Source organism: Opisthocomus hoazin, chromosome 7 (assembly GCF_030867145.1).
Source record: "Opisthocomus hoazin isolate bOpiHoa1 chromosome 7, bOpiHoa1.hap1, whole genome shotgun sequence".
NCBI lineage: Eukaryota > Metazoa > Chordata > Aves > Opisthocomiformes > Opisthocomidae > Opisthocomus > Opisthocomus hoazin.
This window is the reverse complement of record NC_134420.1, coordinates 31,819,812-31,840,095: the sequence shown is the minus strand read 5'-3', so window position 1 is coordinate 31,840,095 and position 20,284 is coordinate 31,819,812. Positions and strand designations below refer to the sequence as shown.

The following is a 20,284-nucleotide window of genomic DNA, read 5'->3' as shown; positions in this document are numbered from 1 at the left end:
CTGAAGATAACCAAGTTGCACGGACAGGTCATGAACCAACTGTGCATGAGCCATACCCAGTCAGCTACATCAGCTTCATGTAAGAAGCTTCGGTGTCCAGTAAATTCAAACAAATAGAAACAAAAATAAACAAAATAAAGCCAATGAACCAGAAACACCAGGATTCTTGCAAATCAAGAGAAATTCACTGGAAGGGGGTGGGGAGTGTGGTGCCAAAACCAAAAACCAACAACAGCAAACTGAATTTGCATCAACTTAGTAGGGTCAGCACCAGTACCCCTCTCATATTTTGACTCCTTAACTAATGGTTGTTTTGTTAGAGATTGTCTTGTCTGCAGCAAATCACAACAGCATCCGGAAACAGGCCAGCCATGGCAAGTCATATAAGCCATTAAACTGTTGCAACACACATCTGGTATATTCCATAGGTTTCCTGCCCAGGCCATGAGATGCCACCACCAACAAGTAAGAACAGGAATTCCCCTGTAAAGCCCTAAGGAACCACATAACCTTTTAATTACCCAAAAGAACCCTCAGGTGTCCTGATGCTTGATTAAATTGATGTCAGGCATGCACAAGCTCATCAGAGGACATCGCTATTAACAAACCTAATCTATCTTTAGTGATGCAAGAGCCCAAAACATCTGTTTACTGGACTTGTTTTCTTCTCTCTCCTTGCCCTCTTCAAATGTGAACGTATTCAGCGTCAGAAAAGGTCCAGAGGAAGAGGTAACAAATTGTGGAATATATTTGCCTGCCTCCAAAGAGTTCACGCATAAAGGATACTGTCCAGTGCAGATGTGGATCTCAAATTGTTTGCAGTTTAACAGACTGCCTACTGACAGAAAAAGAGGGAACGGGCAGAAATTAAAACACGTGAAATTCCATGTGAACAGAAAGGAAAACAGAAAGGAAAAAACCAAACATTCCACTTCTTTTTCTTTTTCGTTTTGTTTCTGTGAGAGTAGTCAAACACTGGAACAGCCTGCCCAGAGAGGTCGTGGAGTCTCCATCTTTGGAGATATTCAAAAGCTGCCTGGCCATAGTCCTGGGAAACCTGCTCTGGGTGACCTTGTTTGAGCATGGCGGTTGGTCTAGATGATCTGAAGACTTGCTCCCAACCACAATGATTCTGCGAACTAGGATATTGCCAGGATGGGTAAAAATTTCTAGCCAGTTTTACTGACCGCACCTCTCATTTTGGCCACAAAAACAGAATCCTTAAGTGTTGCTAGCCTATTTCTTGTGCATTTGAAAGTGTCATCACTCTTGTGGAAGTTCTTTTCTTCTAACTCCAGCTTTGACACCTTGAGAGCATGCCTATGCAACGCCACTTGGAGATACTGCCCTTCCTCTTCTGTAGCTTGCTGAACAGCAGAATAAACAAGCTCAGAAGAAGAGCCAAGCTCATACTTCGGCAACCCATCCAGCTGGAGTATCCCCACATAGTGCTACACTAGGCTGTGAAGGCTTTTCCTGAAGAGTCATTATTCTGTCTTCCCAATCAATTCCCACTACCGTATCGTATCTTTTCATCTAAGTCATAGATACACCTCACCTCAACAGCCATGCTTCCACTGGCTGGGTAAAATGTTTTTCCTCCCCAGCTTTTCAAAACGCCATCTATTATGAAACCTCTACCTTCCTCTTTCACAGTCCCTTTAAAAATTTTCAGGGGCTTCATTCTTTCAGACAAGTCCCACCCCACAGATCAGCAACAATGATATCCTCTGCCCCTCCATTGACACGTGCACTTTGGGTGAGCTCTACCTTCAACAAGATCAGGATCTGGCCCCAGATGTCTATGATTTTGCTAAATGTGCAACTCACAAAGCCACCGTGCCAGCCCCCAGCTATCTCCCTCTAGGTAGCTCTTTTGCTGCCCACCAAAGCCTCTTCTGAATATCTCTATTTGGACCTAGACCACAGCTGACGTGGTAGATGTGTTGCACTCCAGAGAACCCACATGCAAGGGGTTGTCAGCCTGAACTCTTTCTCCGCACTTGGATGAGGAACACGGTAAGTCATAAATTGTAGGGCATACACAAGAAGGCATCTGTCCATTCATTGAAAGCATCACCTGTTCCATTAGGTACTCACTGGCTTGAGCATTGCATGGAGTTACGTGCAAGTTCACCACGCTACAGAGAGAGTATAGTTAAAAAGCTCACAATTTAACACCCAGCTTAGAGAAAGAACAGGGAGAGGGATTCCATTAAAAGGGATCACATTAAAACTTGTCAGGTAAAATGCAATCTCTTTCTCTTGCCAATTACACTAACAGTGCTGAGTCTCATCACCCTCCAGCGTCAAATGATTAAAGAACAGTAAGTAGTCTCCCTATAGAAGACTATAGTGGGAACACCCTGAATCTTTATGTTGATGCATCATTCTGGTTTATCTTAGCTTTGAAGAATGTGGTTAGTGACTCACCCTGCTGGATATGCAACGAGGCCAGTTCTGGGGTCGCAGGCTAATCCTCTGCCTCCTGACACAGTTATCCCCAACACCTTCTCCAAAGTCACCTAGTGCATATGAAAAAGAAAACAAGTATCATGAAATATAAGTGCAGTTCAAATGGACCCATACACAGATGCTGATGGTCTGGTTCACACTGGCTCTGAGAAGAATCACAGCTCCTAGAAATTCACTGACAAGCACCCAGGTACAGAAGCAACCGGACTCAGTTTTCAGCACAGGCACAGTAAAATACCACTGGGGTACAGAGAAGGAGTTATCAATCCACTCATCACTTTCTCTATGCCAAAGCATTGCGAAGTATTACAGTGACAGAGGATTGCAAGCAGCAGATAGTACTGGCAAGAAGATGGAATGCACATTCACTGCTCACCGATTCCCATCCTCCCAGCAAGAGCAGCAAACCGCTTTCTCCAGAGCTGTTTCCCAAAGATTGTTTCCGGGTTGACCCATTCTCTTTATCTGCTCCATCCAGTGGTAGGTGGTTCAGCCTGGTCCCAGCCCCATATTCCTAGGAACTGAATAGTCTTTTTTTTCCCCCCACAGTGCTTGAACTGGAAACCACATCCAGTGGACCAGGGCATCCCTCCCTCCTCAGGAATCTCAAGAGACAGAACAGCTTACATGACTGGGTTCACAAGCCTGCATACCAACGACCCATGCAAGAGACAGTAATCCAAAATGCTTGCTTTCGCCTCTGAGCAAAGATCTCTACTATTATTAGGAAAAGAAAAGAAATACAACTAAGAAGATCTGCTTGGGAGATACAAAGATTCACAGCCAGGCCTCTGTGGCAAGAAGCTGGGAAAAACAAAAGGCGAAGGGAGGGGGACACATGGACATGCCACAATATTTTAAGGAGCACTCCCTGGCAGAGAAATCATCAGAATTTAGCAATTGCCCCACAGCAAAAGGTTGCAGTGGGATTACACTACACAAAATCTGGTTTGTGGCATGAAAGGACTCAATCTCTGAGCACAAACCAGTTCTCAGCCCTGGGGTTGTTTTGACCGACACAAAATTACTCTCTTTCCTTTACATTCGCACAGCTTGATTTTATATATTATATATTGATGCATACATTCCTCCTCAACACTGCTGTCCCTGCCAAATTCATGGATTTCACTGGGTCACAGCCTTCGGTTTTTAATTATCATCATCTAAGTTATATTTGGTTAAGGCCTTAAGGGCATGGACGCGGCATGAGAAGTTACTGTTGTAATAATTACTACTATCTTTAATGGCTGCCCCGGAGACGAACATCTTGTCTTTATACCAACACGGTGCACAAAAGGCAGGGGCAGGGCAGGTTCCCAACGCCGCCCTGACCACACAGCTTACCAGACCTGAGGAGTTCGACTGCAGGGTGAAGAAACAAGGTCTCACTGAGCTTATGGCCCAGGTTACGAGAGAAGGTGACAGCAGTAACCTCCACCCCTGCCCAGAGAACCACTTTACTTCAACAGGTAAAGCAGGGCTGAGGTGTCACCACTTAAAGTGAGCCGTCCATACTTCAGCTAGTTCAAATCTGGCCTGCCTTCAAATCAGTGACATGCAAAGTGGAAGATTTCATATTCCAGCCTCCCAAACAACTTGATCTTTTTTTCCCTTTTAGTAATAATATACCCCAGATACTTTGAGACAGTATGACAGAAGCCCAAATTGTCCCCTTCCCTTGCAAAATGAGTAGCTCTGGAAACATGGCTTTTACAGAATTCCACTGGATTTTTGCTAAGTATAAGAACATACAATTAAAAATGCATTTACAAATTCACTGGTAAAGAAAGGAAATAGTTTTGTTCCAACCTGATGTTGGAACAAAAGTGGGGGGGGGGGGGGGAGTGAGGGAGGGAAGCTAGGAGGATATCTACTCTTCCAGGTTCATTAACAATACTTCAAAACACATTAATTTTTAAAGCAGCCTCACAAATGCACAGCAAGAAGAACCCAAGAATTCTACTGCTGAGATTCCAGCTCATATCAGCAGTTCCCACCCCAACAAAATAAGAGAGGTTTAAATTCCTACAGAAACCACATTCTTGACAGCGAAGGAGGAAGTGGAAAAGACATGTGCCATTCAAGTGCTCCAATCTAGATAAGGCACCAATTACTTGATGCTGTCAGCAAACATCAATTTAGCAATGCTGTGCTGCTCAGCACAGGCTTTAGCTCAGGCTGGCTGTAATTGCAACTATCCTAAAAGGCACTACTTGACCTTGGCTGTGCAGCTATTCAGCAGCAATTCAGCAACCTCCTTTCACGAACAGGTACATTTTTGCGCTGCGAGGATGTATATCGAGCTTCTCAGTGTGCAGGTTCACGCCACAGCTGAGCTGATCTTACAGCTGCCAGCTCTGGAGGGGACAGTTCCCTTCTCCCTCATGCCATCCATCCCAATGACACCCCCTGCCATATCCCTTGCACCAGCACCAGCATGCCAACTGCCTGCCCAGCAGGCCAAAACAGCAGAAAACCATGTTGTAGTTTTTGTTTTCTGTTTGTGAGCCTGGTGAAGCCACAGGAAGCTCAAAGCCAGGCAAAAGAAAAACTGTGCCCTTTCACTAGCAACCAGATCAATCCAGCTGCACCTCCAAAACCCACTCTGTACTTGGTGGTGTGGAAAAATCTGCCCCTTCCGAGTCTTTAAGAGGGAGAGAAACCGAACAAGAGCACTAACTGATTTATCTTGGCACTCTCACCCCACCAACAGCAAAGTGTCACACTTGCACCAGCTTCCTCTCTCACTCTGTGGAGGTCCCACGCTGCTCTGCCAGTAGACTCTTTGTGGCTATGCTAGGGGGTGGAAAGTATACCTTTCTCCTATGGTCAGCACACAGCTTGACACAAAAGGAGTAGCTCAGTCTTCGGCTCCAATTATTCTACTGCCAGTGAGCATCTTCTGGCCTCCAACAGATCACTCATTCCATTAGAAAGACAAGAACTATCAAGACCATACCACTGGCACTGATAGACCTAGCACCACAGAAGCAGACACCTCCATCCAGAGACTCATAACTAACTTCTTGAAAAAGACTCCCCCTCTTTTGCTCCTAGTCTTAGCTTTAAAACCTTCCTAATGCAAAGAATCTGAAAAGCAACCCCATGAGCCTATCCAATGGATGCTCTTACAACACCTCCGCATGATAATCTTGGAGTATTAAAAACAACTTGCTTCAAAAACAAGTACAGGCAAATTTAAAAATTGGTCTTATGACACTTGTGAGCTCCACTCCCACCACCCTGCCCACAACACACCACAGCTTTATCCCCATGACCAACCTCCAGACTAGGTGACAAAGTCAAGAGATAGTCACTTGTCACAAAACTTGACAGAAAAATGAAGAACATCTCAGAGAGGAAAAACGACAGCCAACACGCAGTATAAACTGGATTCCTCTCAACTTCCCAGCTAAAAGAAAGAAATTATTAACATAGTTCATTAGGGCAGAAGTACACTAACTCCCTAATCTGGAATTAAGATTTGTCAGCAAACAGCAAATTTGTGGATACAGGTCTGCCATTATCCCACTCATGAAGTCACGCCTTACAACAAGGTAGGAACCCACTTCCTCATGTGGCAAGCGCGGTCTCCCAGTCCTACACAGCCACCACCACTGCCATTCATACAAATCTCCCAGATGGTACTTCAGCACAAACCAGCCAGAAAAAAATTCCCTGACACACCTTTCCAGGTCTGATCTGAGCTAACTACAGGACCTGGGGAGTCTCCCTGCAGATCTGAGACCCTGTGTTTCTCACCAATAGCTCCCACACTGACCCAATGTGCTTCCCACAGTCGTCAGACATGTCACTGCTTTCTCAGGCCTTCACAGGCAATCAATGGGCCACCTCACCACCCTCATCCAAGCCTGGAAACAACTGCAAGATTAAACCTGTTATTTTGTGTGCCTAAATTAGAGGCGCAGAGAGGAGGCCAGCTATCCACATTTGTTACTTCATCTTGAGGCTTCTATTAATAGTGTTTGGCACTTTCAGTCAAGGCTCTCTACGCGATTTGTAAGTGTTGTTGAACTGATCCACCCGCAATGTGCTGCTGCAGCGCACTGTGCATTGCCACTATACTGCCTCTAACCACCTCATCCCCATTCCTTTAAGGTCAATTGTTTTTTCAAATTTGGAGGCTCAGTACACACTCTTAGGCACCAAAACCAGAATCAGCTGTGCAGCTAATACCTGTCTCGCAAAACGTGATATTCACTTATTTTACAGGCTTAAATCTAAATTTGGCTGCTCAGAGTTGGACAAACGTGTAAAGAAATTTTAGTGCCTAAAGCAGATCACTTACCCTGTTCCTTCCACACCAGATCCCAAGATCACCAGACAGTTCCCACACCTGGTAGGACCGGACCAGCAGATTACTGAATTGCAGGACTCGAGCCACCAACAGCTATTCATGGCAGCCAGGCCTTCCCAGGGAGAGGGGCCTTGCTGCAGCCCAGTCCCACCTCGAAGTCCAAGGGCACGTCTGAGAGCAGCCTTGCTTCCCTTGGGCATGGTCCCATGCAGCACAAGGGGAAAGCCCACAAGAGCATGACAGAGCCACGCCACCTCTGCCTTAGTACTGAGGTGCAGATGATCCTTTCAGAAAGCCTGGTCTAAACAGCCCCTGTCAGCTTTGTTTGTCTTTTCCGGAAACAAGACGCATGACCAGCTGCTCCCAGCTCTCGGAGAGCAAGTTTCATACTTGCATGAGCTCCTTCTGTTCTTTTGAGGAAGTTACCATAATTGCTTATGGTTTGCTTATGCTTATGTTTCCACACGCTAAGAGGACAACACAGAAATCCTTGAAGGATCAGCCCAACTGCACCCCCCACCAAACGCTCTCCTCCTTCCCACCGTTCGCTTCCCCTTGGGACTGTCTGCACTGCAAAAGCCACACAGGAGTACAGGAGGCAAATGCTGTGGCCTGCACCCCTAGGCAGCACGCTGTTAGAAAGCAACAGCAACACACCGGCGCAGTAATAACTTCCACCAAAACGGGTGCCAAAGGGGACAACCTAGTCACAGTGACAGTCCTGCCTGACCCGAGCTCACAGATGCTCTCCCTCCAGCTGCATGGTTTTACTACCGAACCACCGCTGCTGGGTAGGAGTTCCTTGCCCATCAGCAGCCTTTTGCAGTCTGGCTTCATCTTAAGGAAAGAGAGGAAAGGAAAATTTCAGGAGAAAGACATTTCTAACACCAGGCACCGCTTTAAGAGTTTCAGCTGTAGGCTGAGTGATGCTGCTACTCACCCCGTAACCCTCCCCAGGCCAGCAAAAGACTAAGTAGTTGTTCAGTAGTATTTCAGCCCCTCTTCTCCATACCCATATGCTCAAGAAATTAAAGAGTTTTTTGACTCAATCACCTCACCTTCTGCCTTCTAATACTATCCATGCTCTCTTCTGGGCCCAAAAATTCATCATTCTCTACAAACACAACTTCTTTAAGCATGGAAATAAAGCAGCAAAGCATTTGAGGGGATACATGCAACCCTCCAGTACTGAAAAAAGACCACCGAGTGGAGAAAACTAGTGTTACTGCACAGGGCTGCCCATATGTCCCAGCACCTATGGCATGAGGCAGCTGGCTACAGCCTGGGAAAACCACGTCCTGCAAGCAGAGATGTCTGTTCCAGACTTCATGAGATTGGCCATCTTGGATCCAACACCAGTATCTAGCCCTGGTTCCTGTTACCACTTGCAGCCATATGCGAAGGAGAAAAGTCAGGAAGAACAGTATCATAAACAAATGTATGGATAAAGTTTAAGAGCAAGGAAAGCAAATCTGATTCTTTCTCACCTCCTGTCAATCTCCCAGTCTCAAAATAGATATTCTTAGTTTTTGGCCTATTTCAGTGGAGTTCTCTACCATGAGCTTATCCACTATGTCTGTAAAAGCTCAGCATTCACAACACCTTTTGGCAAGGAACTCCACCAGTTGGTACACGTTGCAAAAAGAACCATTTTTGTTGCTTGTTTTAAACCTCACTTCTACCAGTTTCATTTGATGTGCCCTAGTTCTTGTATGGGAATTCTTGTATGGTACTATTCTTGAGTGAATAGTCAATCCCCATCTACCATCTTTAGGTGGCTCATGATTTTATAAGGAACTACGCTATTCCCCCAAGTCATCTGTGTTCCAAGTACAAGAGTCTTCACTTACCCAGCTTATGGCTCTCCTGAAAGCCACTTCATATCTTTGATCAGCTCTGATGCTCTTCTGTGAGCCACCTTCTAGGTCCACTATATCCTTCCTAAGATGAAGGGGAAACACCAAGACCGCATACAGCTTTTAAAGTGTGGTCACAGCAAGTGTTTACAGAGCAGAATAATATAGTCTTCTATCCTGTTCTCCATTCTTTTCTCCCATCGACACCTTACACTCGATCTGCCTTTTTGACATCAAAGATCAATTACAGACAGCAGCGAAGAGGTCACCCCGCTCAACAAAGTCACGGATAAGAATTCATGCTGCTTTGTACTTGGAAACTTAACCCATATTCTCTCCTCTCTGCCCCCTATGGAAAGGGAAATTCTATTCTTGAATCAGCAGTTTGATTTCAGCTTCCTCCTTCCATTCCACGCCTTTGTGAGCACTTACTTATGAACAAGAGCATCCTCAGCAGGAGTTCTTGCAGCACAATTATTCCATTCCACTCCAGAATGGCTATTCCAATAAATGTCCACATGCAGACAAGTTCTATTTTAAAAGCCTTCCCATGGGCCTGTGTATAACACAGTTAACGTTTGAATCCACTTAATTAACTAGCGGCATCGAGTCAGCATGAAAAGACAACATCCATCAGAGTTCATCTATCATCCACTGCTCAATGTGCCTGCTCTCATCCCTCTCCTGCCTGAATGTGGGCATATTAATAATGTACATGCACAGGCACGCGCTCCTGAGAAAGCAGTGGACACAGAAATCCCGGAGATACACAACCCATGAGGGTTACTTTGGAAAGCCTTCCCTAGCATACCAAGAAATCAGTTACCGTCTTGTCTGAGGAGTGGCTAATAATCTGTTCTTTTGTCTTAAAAAAAGTGCATTTACGGCTCGACTTAACACCCCAGCGCTCTTCAGTCATGGCAATACACTGACAGAGGGAGCTCCAAAATCAGGCCCAAGTTTCACAAAAGCACTGTGGTTTTCACGTCCATCTCCCTGTACTCTGCTCCCAGTTTTCAGCACTGCTGCACACACTCCAATGTGTCTTCCGTGCTGCCAAGTTGTATCCATGCACTCTGGCATCCAACACGTGAAAATGCATCGTAGCTGTACATTGTCAGCGTCAGCCTTTAAGAAACAGCTGTCTATTTCTTACATAAGTGAAATCTGACACAGAGTGCCAAAACTCACAGCTGGCCCTGTTTGTACATCTCTCCTGCTGCCCCTGAGCCCCACTGCAAAAAAGCACGTTTAACCTCCAGGGACCAGCGCACACGTTGTAGGCTCTAATCCATCGTCAAACACGCCTGATCTCCTATTACTGCTGCAGAAAAACAAAGGCTTGAAGTTTTATGTTTAGCTCTGCTGTGCTTCGTTTGGCACATTAAACACAGAACACTAATTGCAGTATACTATTCTACTTAAGAGGCTGTCGGCATTTCCACTGCAAAGGCTTCATTTCAGGGCTTTATAGCACAGCTGTGAAATACTCACTTTGCACTTGAGCTTTGCATGCAAAGGTCTGGCTTTGGCCCAGGTTCCTCTGCCTGTTTGTTTTTTCGGGAGTTGGGGTTTTTGTTGTTGGTCTGGCAGGAGAAGGGCTGAAGAGGGGTGGATGGAATTAACTACAGGGGATGTTTGACTTACAAGAGCACACAAACAGCAAAACCACTCAGCTCTACAGTTGGTTTCTCAACCTCACCTACCCAACACTTCCCTTTGTTTTTGTATGTGCACGTAGAATATGCACTTTAAAAAAAAAAAAAAAAAAAAAGGCTTTTCCATCCTCTCCCTCCTCTCCAGCCTGAGCCTTCTGTCCCTCAGCATCCAGCGCTAGCAAAGAGCTGTGTGTCTCGACAAACCTGGAGACTGAAAATATTCCACCTGCAAAAGCAACAGTAGTAAGCCAAGGTCCAACACACAACCAATTCAGGATGCCACTGCCTTGACAGAGCAGTCTCCATGTCTCTCACAGTAAGTCTCACAAGCCTTGCTCACATCATTGCAGACTCATACCAATTGCCTAACTGACCCTCTAGGAACTACTCCAAGACCATCAGACTGGTTTCATGCAATCCACCACACAGACTTGTTGCAACATTTGAAGGTGTTCCCAGCCAATGCTCAATTTGAAGCAGCTCTCATGGGGTGAGAGGATTCAGAGCTATGTCTGACCACTGAACAAACAAGCCCTCATATTTTAACCAATTATAAAGGGGAAAAAAAAAAAACCAACACACCTGACCAGACCATTATCATCTGCAATAAGCAGTTGCCAATTCTAGGCAATTTGATTTCAAGATAACAACTTTAAGAACATCAGGGAATGATCTCCCACAACACAAATAATGAACAACGCACCTTGGCACAACAGTGGCAAGGCTAGAAACCGACTTGCCCAAAGGTTTTGAACTGCTGAGTTATGGGAAGCATTGTATTACATTTGTAAACCTGCACAAAAGCAGAGGTGGGATGGGGGAGTGTTCCGAAGGAGACGCTGAGCCTCAGCTCTAATGGCTCTGCCAGGTTGTCACTACAATGGTTGCACAGGCACATGCACACGTATATTAAAAATGATCCAGGCAGCTGAGAGAACAGGGAACAAAACAGGGACGGAGGTGGAAGAAAGGGAACGTGAGCAACCCAGAGTCCCTGCAGGCTTGCTTTCCGCATGCGCCTGCACACGGCATGCGTGCATTTGTCCATCTCTCCACACAGCTTCTCTTGCCTGCTCTCCCCTCCTGGCCTCCCCACCGTGCTGGCTGCTTTCAGCCTGATTCCAGCTGTCAGGACTGCATTCCTGACCCGTCAGCCCCAGCTGTCAGGGGCTACGTGCTGAAATTGCGCTCTGCTGCCTTCTTCATGCACCTGGAGTAAGGCAGTCCCAGGGAGGCCATAAATACCACTGCATAGCCCTGGGGAAGTGGGTGGGAGGCTATTAAAAGCACCTCTACCAGGAATCGTAGTGAGGGAACTCGGAATTGACAGAAGCACACATCTGCAAGTGTCCCTGTGGCCTGCAAAAGAGGATACAGAGGGTTAATTTCCTACCAGCTTCTGCAGCATGACCTAGCCATCATTAAATATTACCTTCTGTTTCTTCACTTAACACCAGCCTGAACCCCCAATTTTCTCTTCCCCACCCCCACACCACGGTCCAATTTCTTCTAAAAGGGAGCAGGAGGGATGAAGAGAAGCACATGTAACCTTACCAACCCTGGCTAAAGACACGGCAAATGGCAACTGTTCCTCCTTCTCCCATTCAGCCATCATCCTCACCGTAAAAGTGGCCCTGACTCAGATTTTCATGAGATTTCACGAAACCTTCAGAATATCTGAGCTTCAGAGATACAAATGTAGTAAAAGGACAAGGGGTGGAGTGTGTGTAAATTGTCCACCTTTGTCAGTGTTACAACGATGCGATTTTGACTTTGCTGTAGGGAATTCTTTATGTTGATGTAAGTGAAGTTTGTGAAGATTGTGTGATGAATGTATATTTTAAAAAAAGAAGAAGCGACATCAAACAGGCTACAGGTTTGCCAGCACATAAAGAGTCAATCCTGATTTATTCCAGACTAAGCATCTGCACATGGAGTCAATCGGACCAGCTCCACGGGCAGGCAAGCCCTATGGGACACAGCAGAGACACGTTCTGTGTGGGCAGGCTTCAAAGCAGCCATTCCTGGAGCTCTCGAGACCTGGAATTGTGAAGGATCACTTCTTCACAAGTTACAGATCTTTCCAATCTGCAGATGCGCATTACTTTTTCACAAGGAAAGAGAGCAGGCAAGATACCAGACTTTACGCAGGGGTGCTTTTGCCCTCCCACATAGGCAATTCATCCAGTGATTTTTTTCTTCATAGTAGAGAAAGGAACCAGTCACCTTCCCCTGCACAGAGAACCATCTGTAAGAACATTAGGTACAAGTGAGGACTTGCAACGCTCCCACATCTATCTGTCCCAGCAGCGGACATCATAGGAAGCAACTTCTGACTTCCTGGTAGTGTTACATATTGGTTCCCTCCAAATCCATGCACTGGGCCTGAATACAGGCAAAGAAAGTGCTTCACTGAGTAGAAGTTTAAATAAAAAAACAGTAAATACAGCTCCCTTGGGCAGCGTTTCAGTTACTCATATAAGGGTTTGAAATCAAGCAGGAACAAACGGTTCTCTTGGCGTAAGGGTCACTGTTTATCATCATTAATCATCACTTCCCAGATAGGAAAGGCTCCTTCCCCCGTTTCACCCAGGCTTTAGCTCTCACGAGAAGCAACAGAGAAGAACAAGGAACAGAGCCAAACAGGGATGCAGGCACGGGCTGGCAAGGCTGCTCCCTCTGCGGCTCTGCCAGAGTCCCTCCCCACAGCCCTGGCCCCAAGCTGGGCCCGTTCTGAAATCCAAACAGCTGATGGTTAAAAGTCCACAGCTTCGTGTCAGAGATGGGCATCCACTCTGAGGAAATCGTGGCAGCTCTGCATAACTCCCGCCTCTGGAGAAGTCAAACACACAGGCTGTAACATGGCGTTTCCAACACCGACACCGCCGCGGTGAGGAACTCCATCCTAAATCACCTCCTGCTGAACTCTATAAACAACGCACACATTCAAACTAAACTTGGACGTGGGGAAGACAGACTGAAAGAGAGGGCACAGAAAGCCTTCCCCACAGTTAACCCTGCTGAGGGCAGCCAAAGGAGGAAAGCCACATCTCAGCGCTTCAAGAAAAGCACCACGTTACAATCCCCTTCCCTTTGATTCCTTCTCACCGGGGCTTATTTTTGGTATAAACGGATCAGTGCCCTGTTTGACAAGGCTTGGGAGGAGAACATGGTGGTCGACCTTGAGTCCAAGAGTAGAAACACACAAGCTAGAGCTATGCAGGGTAAAGAAAAGCCTTTTGGCCAGCCTGCCTGAGGTGACACTCATAATTCATTTGTGATTTCTTTATTCACGCATAATGCCCCATGCCAAATAAATCTATTTTTATCCTTCACCACCGATTTGCACAGCAGTGCTGTCCTAAAAGTCATCGACTGCCACTGCCAAATTGTGTCTCTAGATCTTGTCCGTACCTACCCAGCCCGCGCTGCCATGAAGGCAACCACACAGTTTTTTTTAGAGAAGGGGACAGCTGTAAGCAGTGTATTTAAGTCCCCAGGAAAGATTTAAAGAGACTCTCCGTACGTGAAAGGCTCGCCTTTCCATGCTCAGATTCCTTACACAGAGTAGGTATCTCTCCCCTCCACGGGAGGTCAGAGAGCTCACCTCTCCCGCTGCCTGAAGGCTCCTGCCTGTAGCACCCGAACTACTCCAGGACTAAACACCTCGTCCTCCCACACACGCATCTCCCTAAGACTGCAGTGATGCTATGGGGGAAAGTACATACTCTCATCCTCAGGGGATTAGAACATGGTTTTGTTTTAAGCCGATTTAAATTATATTAAAAAACCCACACTTATCAGCAATTTAAAAGATGCTAAGATTGGAACAAATACAACAGGAGGGACACAGCAAGTACACAGCATTTATCACATAGACGACATCCCTACAGAAGGAGGCAGGTGGTAAACAGATTAGTAGTCAATCTTTCCCTAAACATTGTCTGGACTATTTAATATTTGTTTCACAGTACTTGCAAGAAGTCCAAATGAACACGAAGACCTGCTGTGCCTACAGCAGGTAGCAACATGTGCTCTCACACAGCTTGCAATCTCTAGCCAGATATAAGAGGACTAGGTGGCAAATAACAGAAACACTGAGGTAAAATGTCTTAATGACGGTCATGCAACAAATCAGCAGCAGAGCTGGGAATAACCTCACCTCCCTCTCAAATTCCAGCAGCTATCTACTGCATGGACCATGCTGCACCACTGCTCTATCTCCCTCCTGCTCGAGGCTAAGGACAGTATTTTTAAAGAATGCTTAAAAATGAACCAAAGGAAAGGATGAGAGATTTCTTCCCCCCCCCCCCTTAATCAGCCAGGATATACAGAAGGAGCCACCCAAGCCTCCTGCCCACCCCCAGCCACCATTTGCCGCCTGGCTCTCGACAATCCCTTCCTGCAGTCCTCGCCCTCTGCCCTGAGGAATAAGCTTCTTACAGAAGGGCCTTTATCATCATCTGCCCTTCGTGCATCCTGGAATTAAGGAGCTCTTCACATCTGTCAGTCAACAAGCATACTGAGCACCCAAGAGATTTCTCCTGCCTGCCAGAAAGGAGACCACGTCCTCCAGAAGAAGCGATACATACGAACATGAACCAAAGACTGAGAAAACAAACATAAGAGAACAGCACAAGCACCAACTTCCATTGTCTCCTCAACAACCATGCTGCCACCTCCTCCTGTTCCAGTATGGCTGGCAAGTCCTCCACCGGTCATACAGCATCCCCATTACTGCACCTGCTGCTCAGCCACCAGCACAGACACTCCAGCAAACCCTCACACCCCCACCCAGGCACCCACTGCTGGGCCATCCCAGCTGGTAGTACAGGAGAGGCAACTGTCGTTCAATGTCACAGCTATCCCAGATGCAGAATTCGGCTTAGTCTTTTCCAAACAGTTAGCATTTCTTGCAAGTTTTATGGCCGAGACACAGCACCTCAAAGACCTGAATAACTCCTCCTGCAAGTCAGCAGCAAGAAACACCATCGATCCTCTCTCCCTTACACACACACACGCAGAGGAAACCACCACTAGACAACAAACCATGCAGAGAAACAAAAGGTTATAAAGACAACTACAAAGCAATCCTAAACAAACTCATTAAATCATTCATTCAGCCCACTTTCCTTCTTCGCATACTTTGCCCTTAAATCACTCCTTCCTGTGATTTTCCCAAGCACCTTTTCCGTTTCTTTTCCTGAAGGAAACGAAGTCTATAAACGAGAGGTATAATAGTCCAACATAAGCTAACTTATCTGAGGAGTTCGTTAAAGGCAACTTAACAAAAAGAAAAAGGGAGCAGGTCACCATCTAAGTGACTTAAAACCCTGAAACAGGGGGAGTAACACTAGAAAAGCAGGTCTCCTCTAGCCTACATTCCGGCTCACGAGCATGGGTAACTGGTAGAATTACCAAATGCGAAAACTAAGGAAGTAAAATCACACTCAGAGGAAGCAATTTTTATCCACAGGCTTTGCCTTCGTTACTGCCTAGCTCCTGCCATACTTCAAGAAAGCAAACCATTACAACGACCACCATTTCTTTACTGCCCTTGTTTAGAAACTCAGAAAGCCCTAGATCCAGGCACACAACCAACTCGTGTTCCTTCAACACTTCACAAAGTACTTCTGTCTTCACATGTTTAGTTCTTAGCAAAAGTTACTGCTGTAAAAAGCAGAACACAAAAAAAGAGATTGTGAAACTCCAGTCTTCAGCAGAGCATCAATGCTCCCAACGCATGATTTTCCAGTCAGTAGATTTAGATGTATTCACCAACTCAAGTAGCATTTAGAAGAATCTGTCCTGGTAAGAAATAACTTTGAGCAACACATGTAGTTCAGAAATACCTGTACTACTAGTGCTAAGTACATTTCCACATTTTAAACAAAGGATATAAGCAGCAGGTAAACACTTGAAGGGCAAGCAGTACGACTGAACCTCAAAACAACGCTTAAGAGTCAGAACATCCTATGCTAACCCTGCTCAAACTGTATTTCATGTCCTGCAGCAAAAAGACAGCTGTAAATCTGCTGTACGGTTTCTGTCTGCTCCTTGCTGTGGTACACTGGCAGCTACATAATGGGCAGCAGCTGGATTCAAACTTTACTCTCACCCCTGCACAGGAACTGGCCCCTGGGTGAAGCCATGCTGCAATTCCCATCACCGGCCAAAGAGGTGTTGGATGAAATGGAGCTGAGTGCCTGTCAGAGTTGTAAGAATGCAACTGATGATTCAGACTCTTAAAAAAAAAAAATGCAGAAAGAATTGATGGTAGAGAAATGTTCATAGGACACTGAATCCTGAAAATGTTCCCAACTGTCCACAGTCTTGCCTCTCTTCTTCTACCTGTATCAGTCCATTTAAGACAAGACATTACTTCTACCTGCAAACCTTGCCTCTCTCATGCCCTTAGAACATCACAGGTTAACACCTGCAAAAAAGCACTTAGGAGACAATACTGTGGAAGGATCTGTTTACCAATTAGCCAAAGACAAACAAGCACTTAAGAGTTTAAAGATGGAATTAACACCAGCCACAAGTACAGACTAGAACTGGCTGCTCAGTGCTTATCAGCACTTTCTGCTGTTTCTATAGAGGTCACTTCCCACATTTCTTTTGGGTGAAATAAAAATTGTTGGTGACAGAAAGGACCACAGAAATTGGCACAATCTGTTACAGAAGCCAAGCTGATTGAGCAAAGACTTGCAGTAAACAATCTTGTGCAAAGAACCAGAAAAGTATTTTAGAAACTGCAGTTGTTTTGCTCACAAGCACTGCCTGGGAGAAGTCCTATGCACGCTTCACATGGTTCAAAAGATTACCAGAGCATCCCAATGCACCTGTGAAGCATAGCCACGCAATGATGTCACTTCAAAACACTGCTCCCCACAATATGTCACAACATGATGACCAAGGCAACTAGAAGTTCCAAATGTACCCGGACGACTTGTCTAATAGCTAGAGAACAGAAAAGTCTGCCAGAGGGAGTTCAAGAAAACTCAGCAGCAGTTCTGGAGTCACAAGAACCCAACAGACTGTCACAGACCAAACCCTGTGGCTTTGGGGGACCAGGTCGCTGCAAACTGAACTCTGTGGGGTTTCTCACAGATGTTCCACCAGCAGAGAAGAGAGCTGAGCAACCTTCAAGCAGGAAACCAACACTCCAGACCCAAGTACCTCACACTTTATGCTCTTCCCTGAAGGCTAGCCATACGGCATTTTGTTGCTGCTTTCAGTCACCTTCCCCAGCCTTTTCCACTGAAGATGGAGCACCAGGAAGTCTCCTCGAATCAGCTCTAAGGAAGGGAAGCCCTGGTGCTACCCCTTTCTCCTATTTATACCAACAACACACTTCAACAGTTCAAACATATTTTATATATAGCTCTGTGGCTTATTTCCAGGCAGAAGTAACTCAATGCTGGTGTACATATGTTTAGACCACAGCAATTGGAAAGAATGTCCCATAAACACTGTCAACTCTGCTGCTCCACTGTGACCAGAACAGGCTCTACTACAGCAGAAATACAAGCCGTGTTGGGGGGGGGGGGGGGGGGGGTGTGTGTGTGGAAATCACTCAGCAGCTAAGCAAGCCACTGGCCACCTGCACAGCATTGACAGACTTCCACTATAGCCCCAACAGATTTATAGCTGTAAGTTAACAGCCAGCTCTTGTCACAGAAAGATACAATGTCTGACTGTGAAAAGACCACATAGAGGTGTCCAAGGTGTGCACCAGGGTAAAAGCAGGCATGCAACGCGCAGAGCACCTGCCAGTATACTCTTGCACTTTAAAGTAATCTTATAAACTTAAGGGCTGCACAAACAGAAGACAGTCAGATTTGCACAGCTCTTTTTTGCAAACCCTGCTTGGACTGAAAATATCTGTAGTGCTACCATATTTTAAGGAGTCTGACTTTAGTCCAATACCTCTAAGCTCACAACCTGAAAAGAAACAAGGAGGGCAATGTGCAGGAGCCATGGACCAACATGCGAAATGTCCTTCCGTCGACGCTGGTCGCTGGGACCTTGGTGACACGTAGATGAGAGAGGTGCCTGCTATAAACCCACAGGTTGCTGATCCCAGTGCCAGGCCTAGGTTTTAACACGATCCCAGGTGAGCCAAAACCCAGGCAGCAGCCCACAGGGAGACAGTGTCTGCTGCACTCTCCCAAAGGACGGTGCTCCCACTACCACAGGTGGACAACTACCAGGTGGTAACTCCCATGCCTTTCACCAGATTGTCCCTCTCATGGGCTGCAAAAACTGCTCTGCCAGTCTTCCCAGAACACATTAAAACAACCTTTCATCACATTTTTCTCTGCAACAGCTAAACACAGGGGGGAGGGGGCAGAATTAACGTGTTTTCTAAAAAAAAAAAAATAAAAACAACATTGCCTGTTCTTATGTCTGAATCCACTGGGACTGGACTTTAAAGAGGAGGAAAGCATAATCAACACTTCAGAATTATCTAAAACAGCATGGCATCTTTGGTTATGTGATGTGGAAAAGTTAATGACCACCACCTCAGGCCTCTGCAGAGACAGGCATCTCTTGTCTTGAAGTATAAATAACCTAGCTTTATCCTGGCATAAACCTGTTTATAACTTCAGGGATGAAACTGCCCTTCCTGAACGTGTCAGGTCAGCATCTTGCTTGGATCAGAGGAGGCTCTGTCAGGGAGCCTCCAGCTGGGAAGAAAAGGGGAAACCAAATCCACATTTTGGGGATGATGATGGGGGTACAAAAGAAAAATGGAATTGCTCTGGTTAACTGTTTATTTGGGGGATGGGAAACCAGAAGAGAGAAACAGTCTCTGTTCCAGGCTTCACAGGACTCATTAGCAACACGCCCAGGGAATATGGATTAATGGACAAAGTGCAGCTGAGCTGGTCAAAACAACATGATAAAGACAACTCCATGATATACATATAAGGCATACACACACATACAGCTATGTGCATGAAATGAATCATCATGCACAGACTCTGATCGTGCAATTGGCCACAGAGGCACTTACTTTTACATCCATTGGGTGAAATGGAACTACTCATGTTCATACTACCTCACACAAAATTAAGCACTTGCTTAAGTATCTACAGGAACGCCGCCAGAGTTTGCATTCAGTCTTCTTTTAAACCCTTCAAGGTCATCATGACTGTAAAAACATTACACAAAGATTTGTGCAAGACTGTGTACGTTACAGCTGTAACACAATACCAGTGTCACTTTATAAGCAGGGGGAAAGAGTGGGTTGTAAGTTACTGTACTAACAGGCACACTAAGAAAAGCAACATTCGCTCCACCAGAACAGAAGATGTTCTTCCTATTAAACACACACACACACAGAAAAACAGAAACATACTCTTACCATCATCCAACCAGGCCCCAGCATTTAAGTATGCTCTACAACGCAAAATCCTGCTTGGCAGCTGTTTATAGTACTTTCCTTTCTGGGGATCTGAGAAAAGCATCCAGACTAAATCACACTAGAGAGTAGGAGGGCAGGACACGGGACAGAACCCATGCAGCAGACCTGACAGCAAACTCCTCTTCCACAGGGATGGCCACAATGCATAGGCAGCATTCCCTCTGTTGTCCAAAGACAAGACCCCCTCCCCAGCAAGGGAAATCACCCACTTTGACATTTTATAATGGATTTTGCTTCTAAGCCCTTCCTTCTGCCCTAACTGCTTCCGCAGCTTACATAGATCACTGGTGATTTACAGTTCTGCCATCTCCTCAGCACGAGAGCTCCCCAACACTGCTAATCCCAAATGCTACACAAACACGCTCCAGGCCCACAGCTCCCTTCCCACAGCCCAGGGCGGGAATGCCAGCTCCTCGCTGCCTGGAGAGCCACGGTGCTGTTTGCACAGCCTCCTCTCCTCCCCAGCCAGGGCTGCTGGCTAAGGCAGCCGCGCTGCTCCTCCCAGTACCACAGGCCCCCTCGCTGCCAGAAAAAACTACCAGCA

General features: G+C 46.1%; 1 protein-coding gene across 4 annotated transcripts in view; it reads right to left on the bottom strand.

Moving 5' to 3' along the window:
* MAPKBP1 (mitogen-activated protein kinase binding protein 1) overlaps positions 1-20,284 on the bottom strand; it is a 104,015-nt gene that overhangs the window by 71,664 nt on the left and 12,067 nt on the right. For all 4 annotated transcript variants that reach the window (XM_075425651.1, XM_075425654.1, XM_075425653.1 and 1 more), the window contains exon 3: positions 2,434-2,525. In XM_075425651.1, the coding sequence (XP_075281766.1) occupies positions 2,434-2,525 (92 nt within the window). The remainder of the gene's footprint in view (positions 1-2,433; positions 2,526-20,284) is intronic.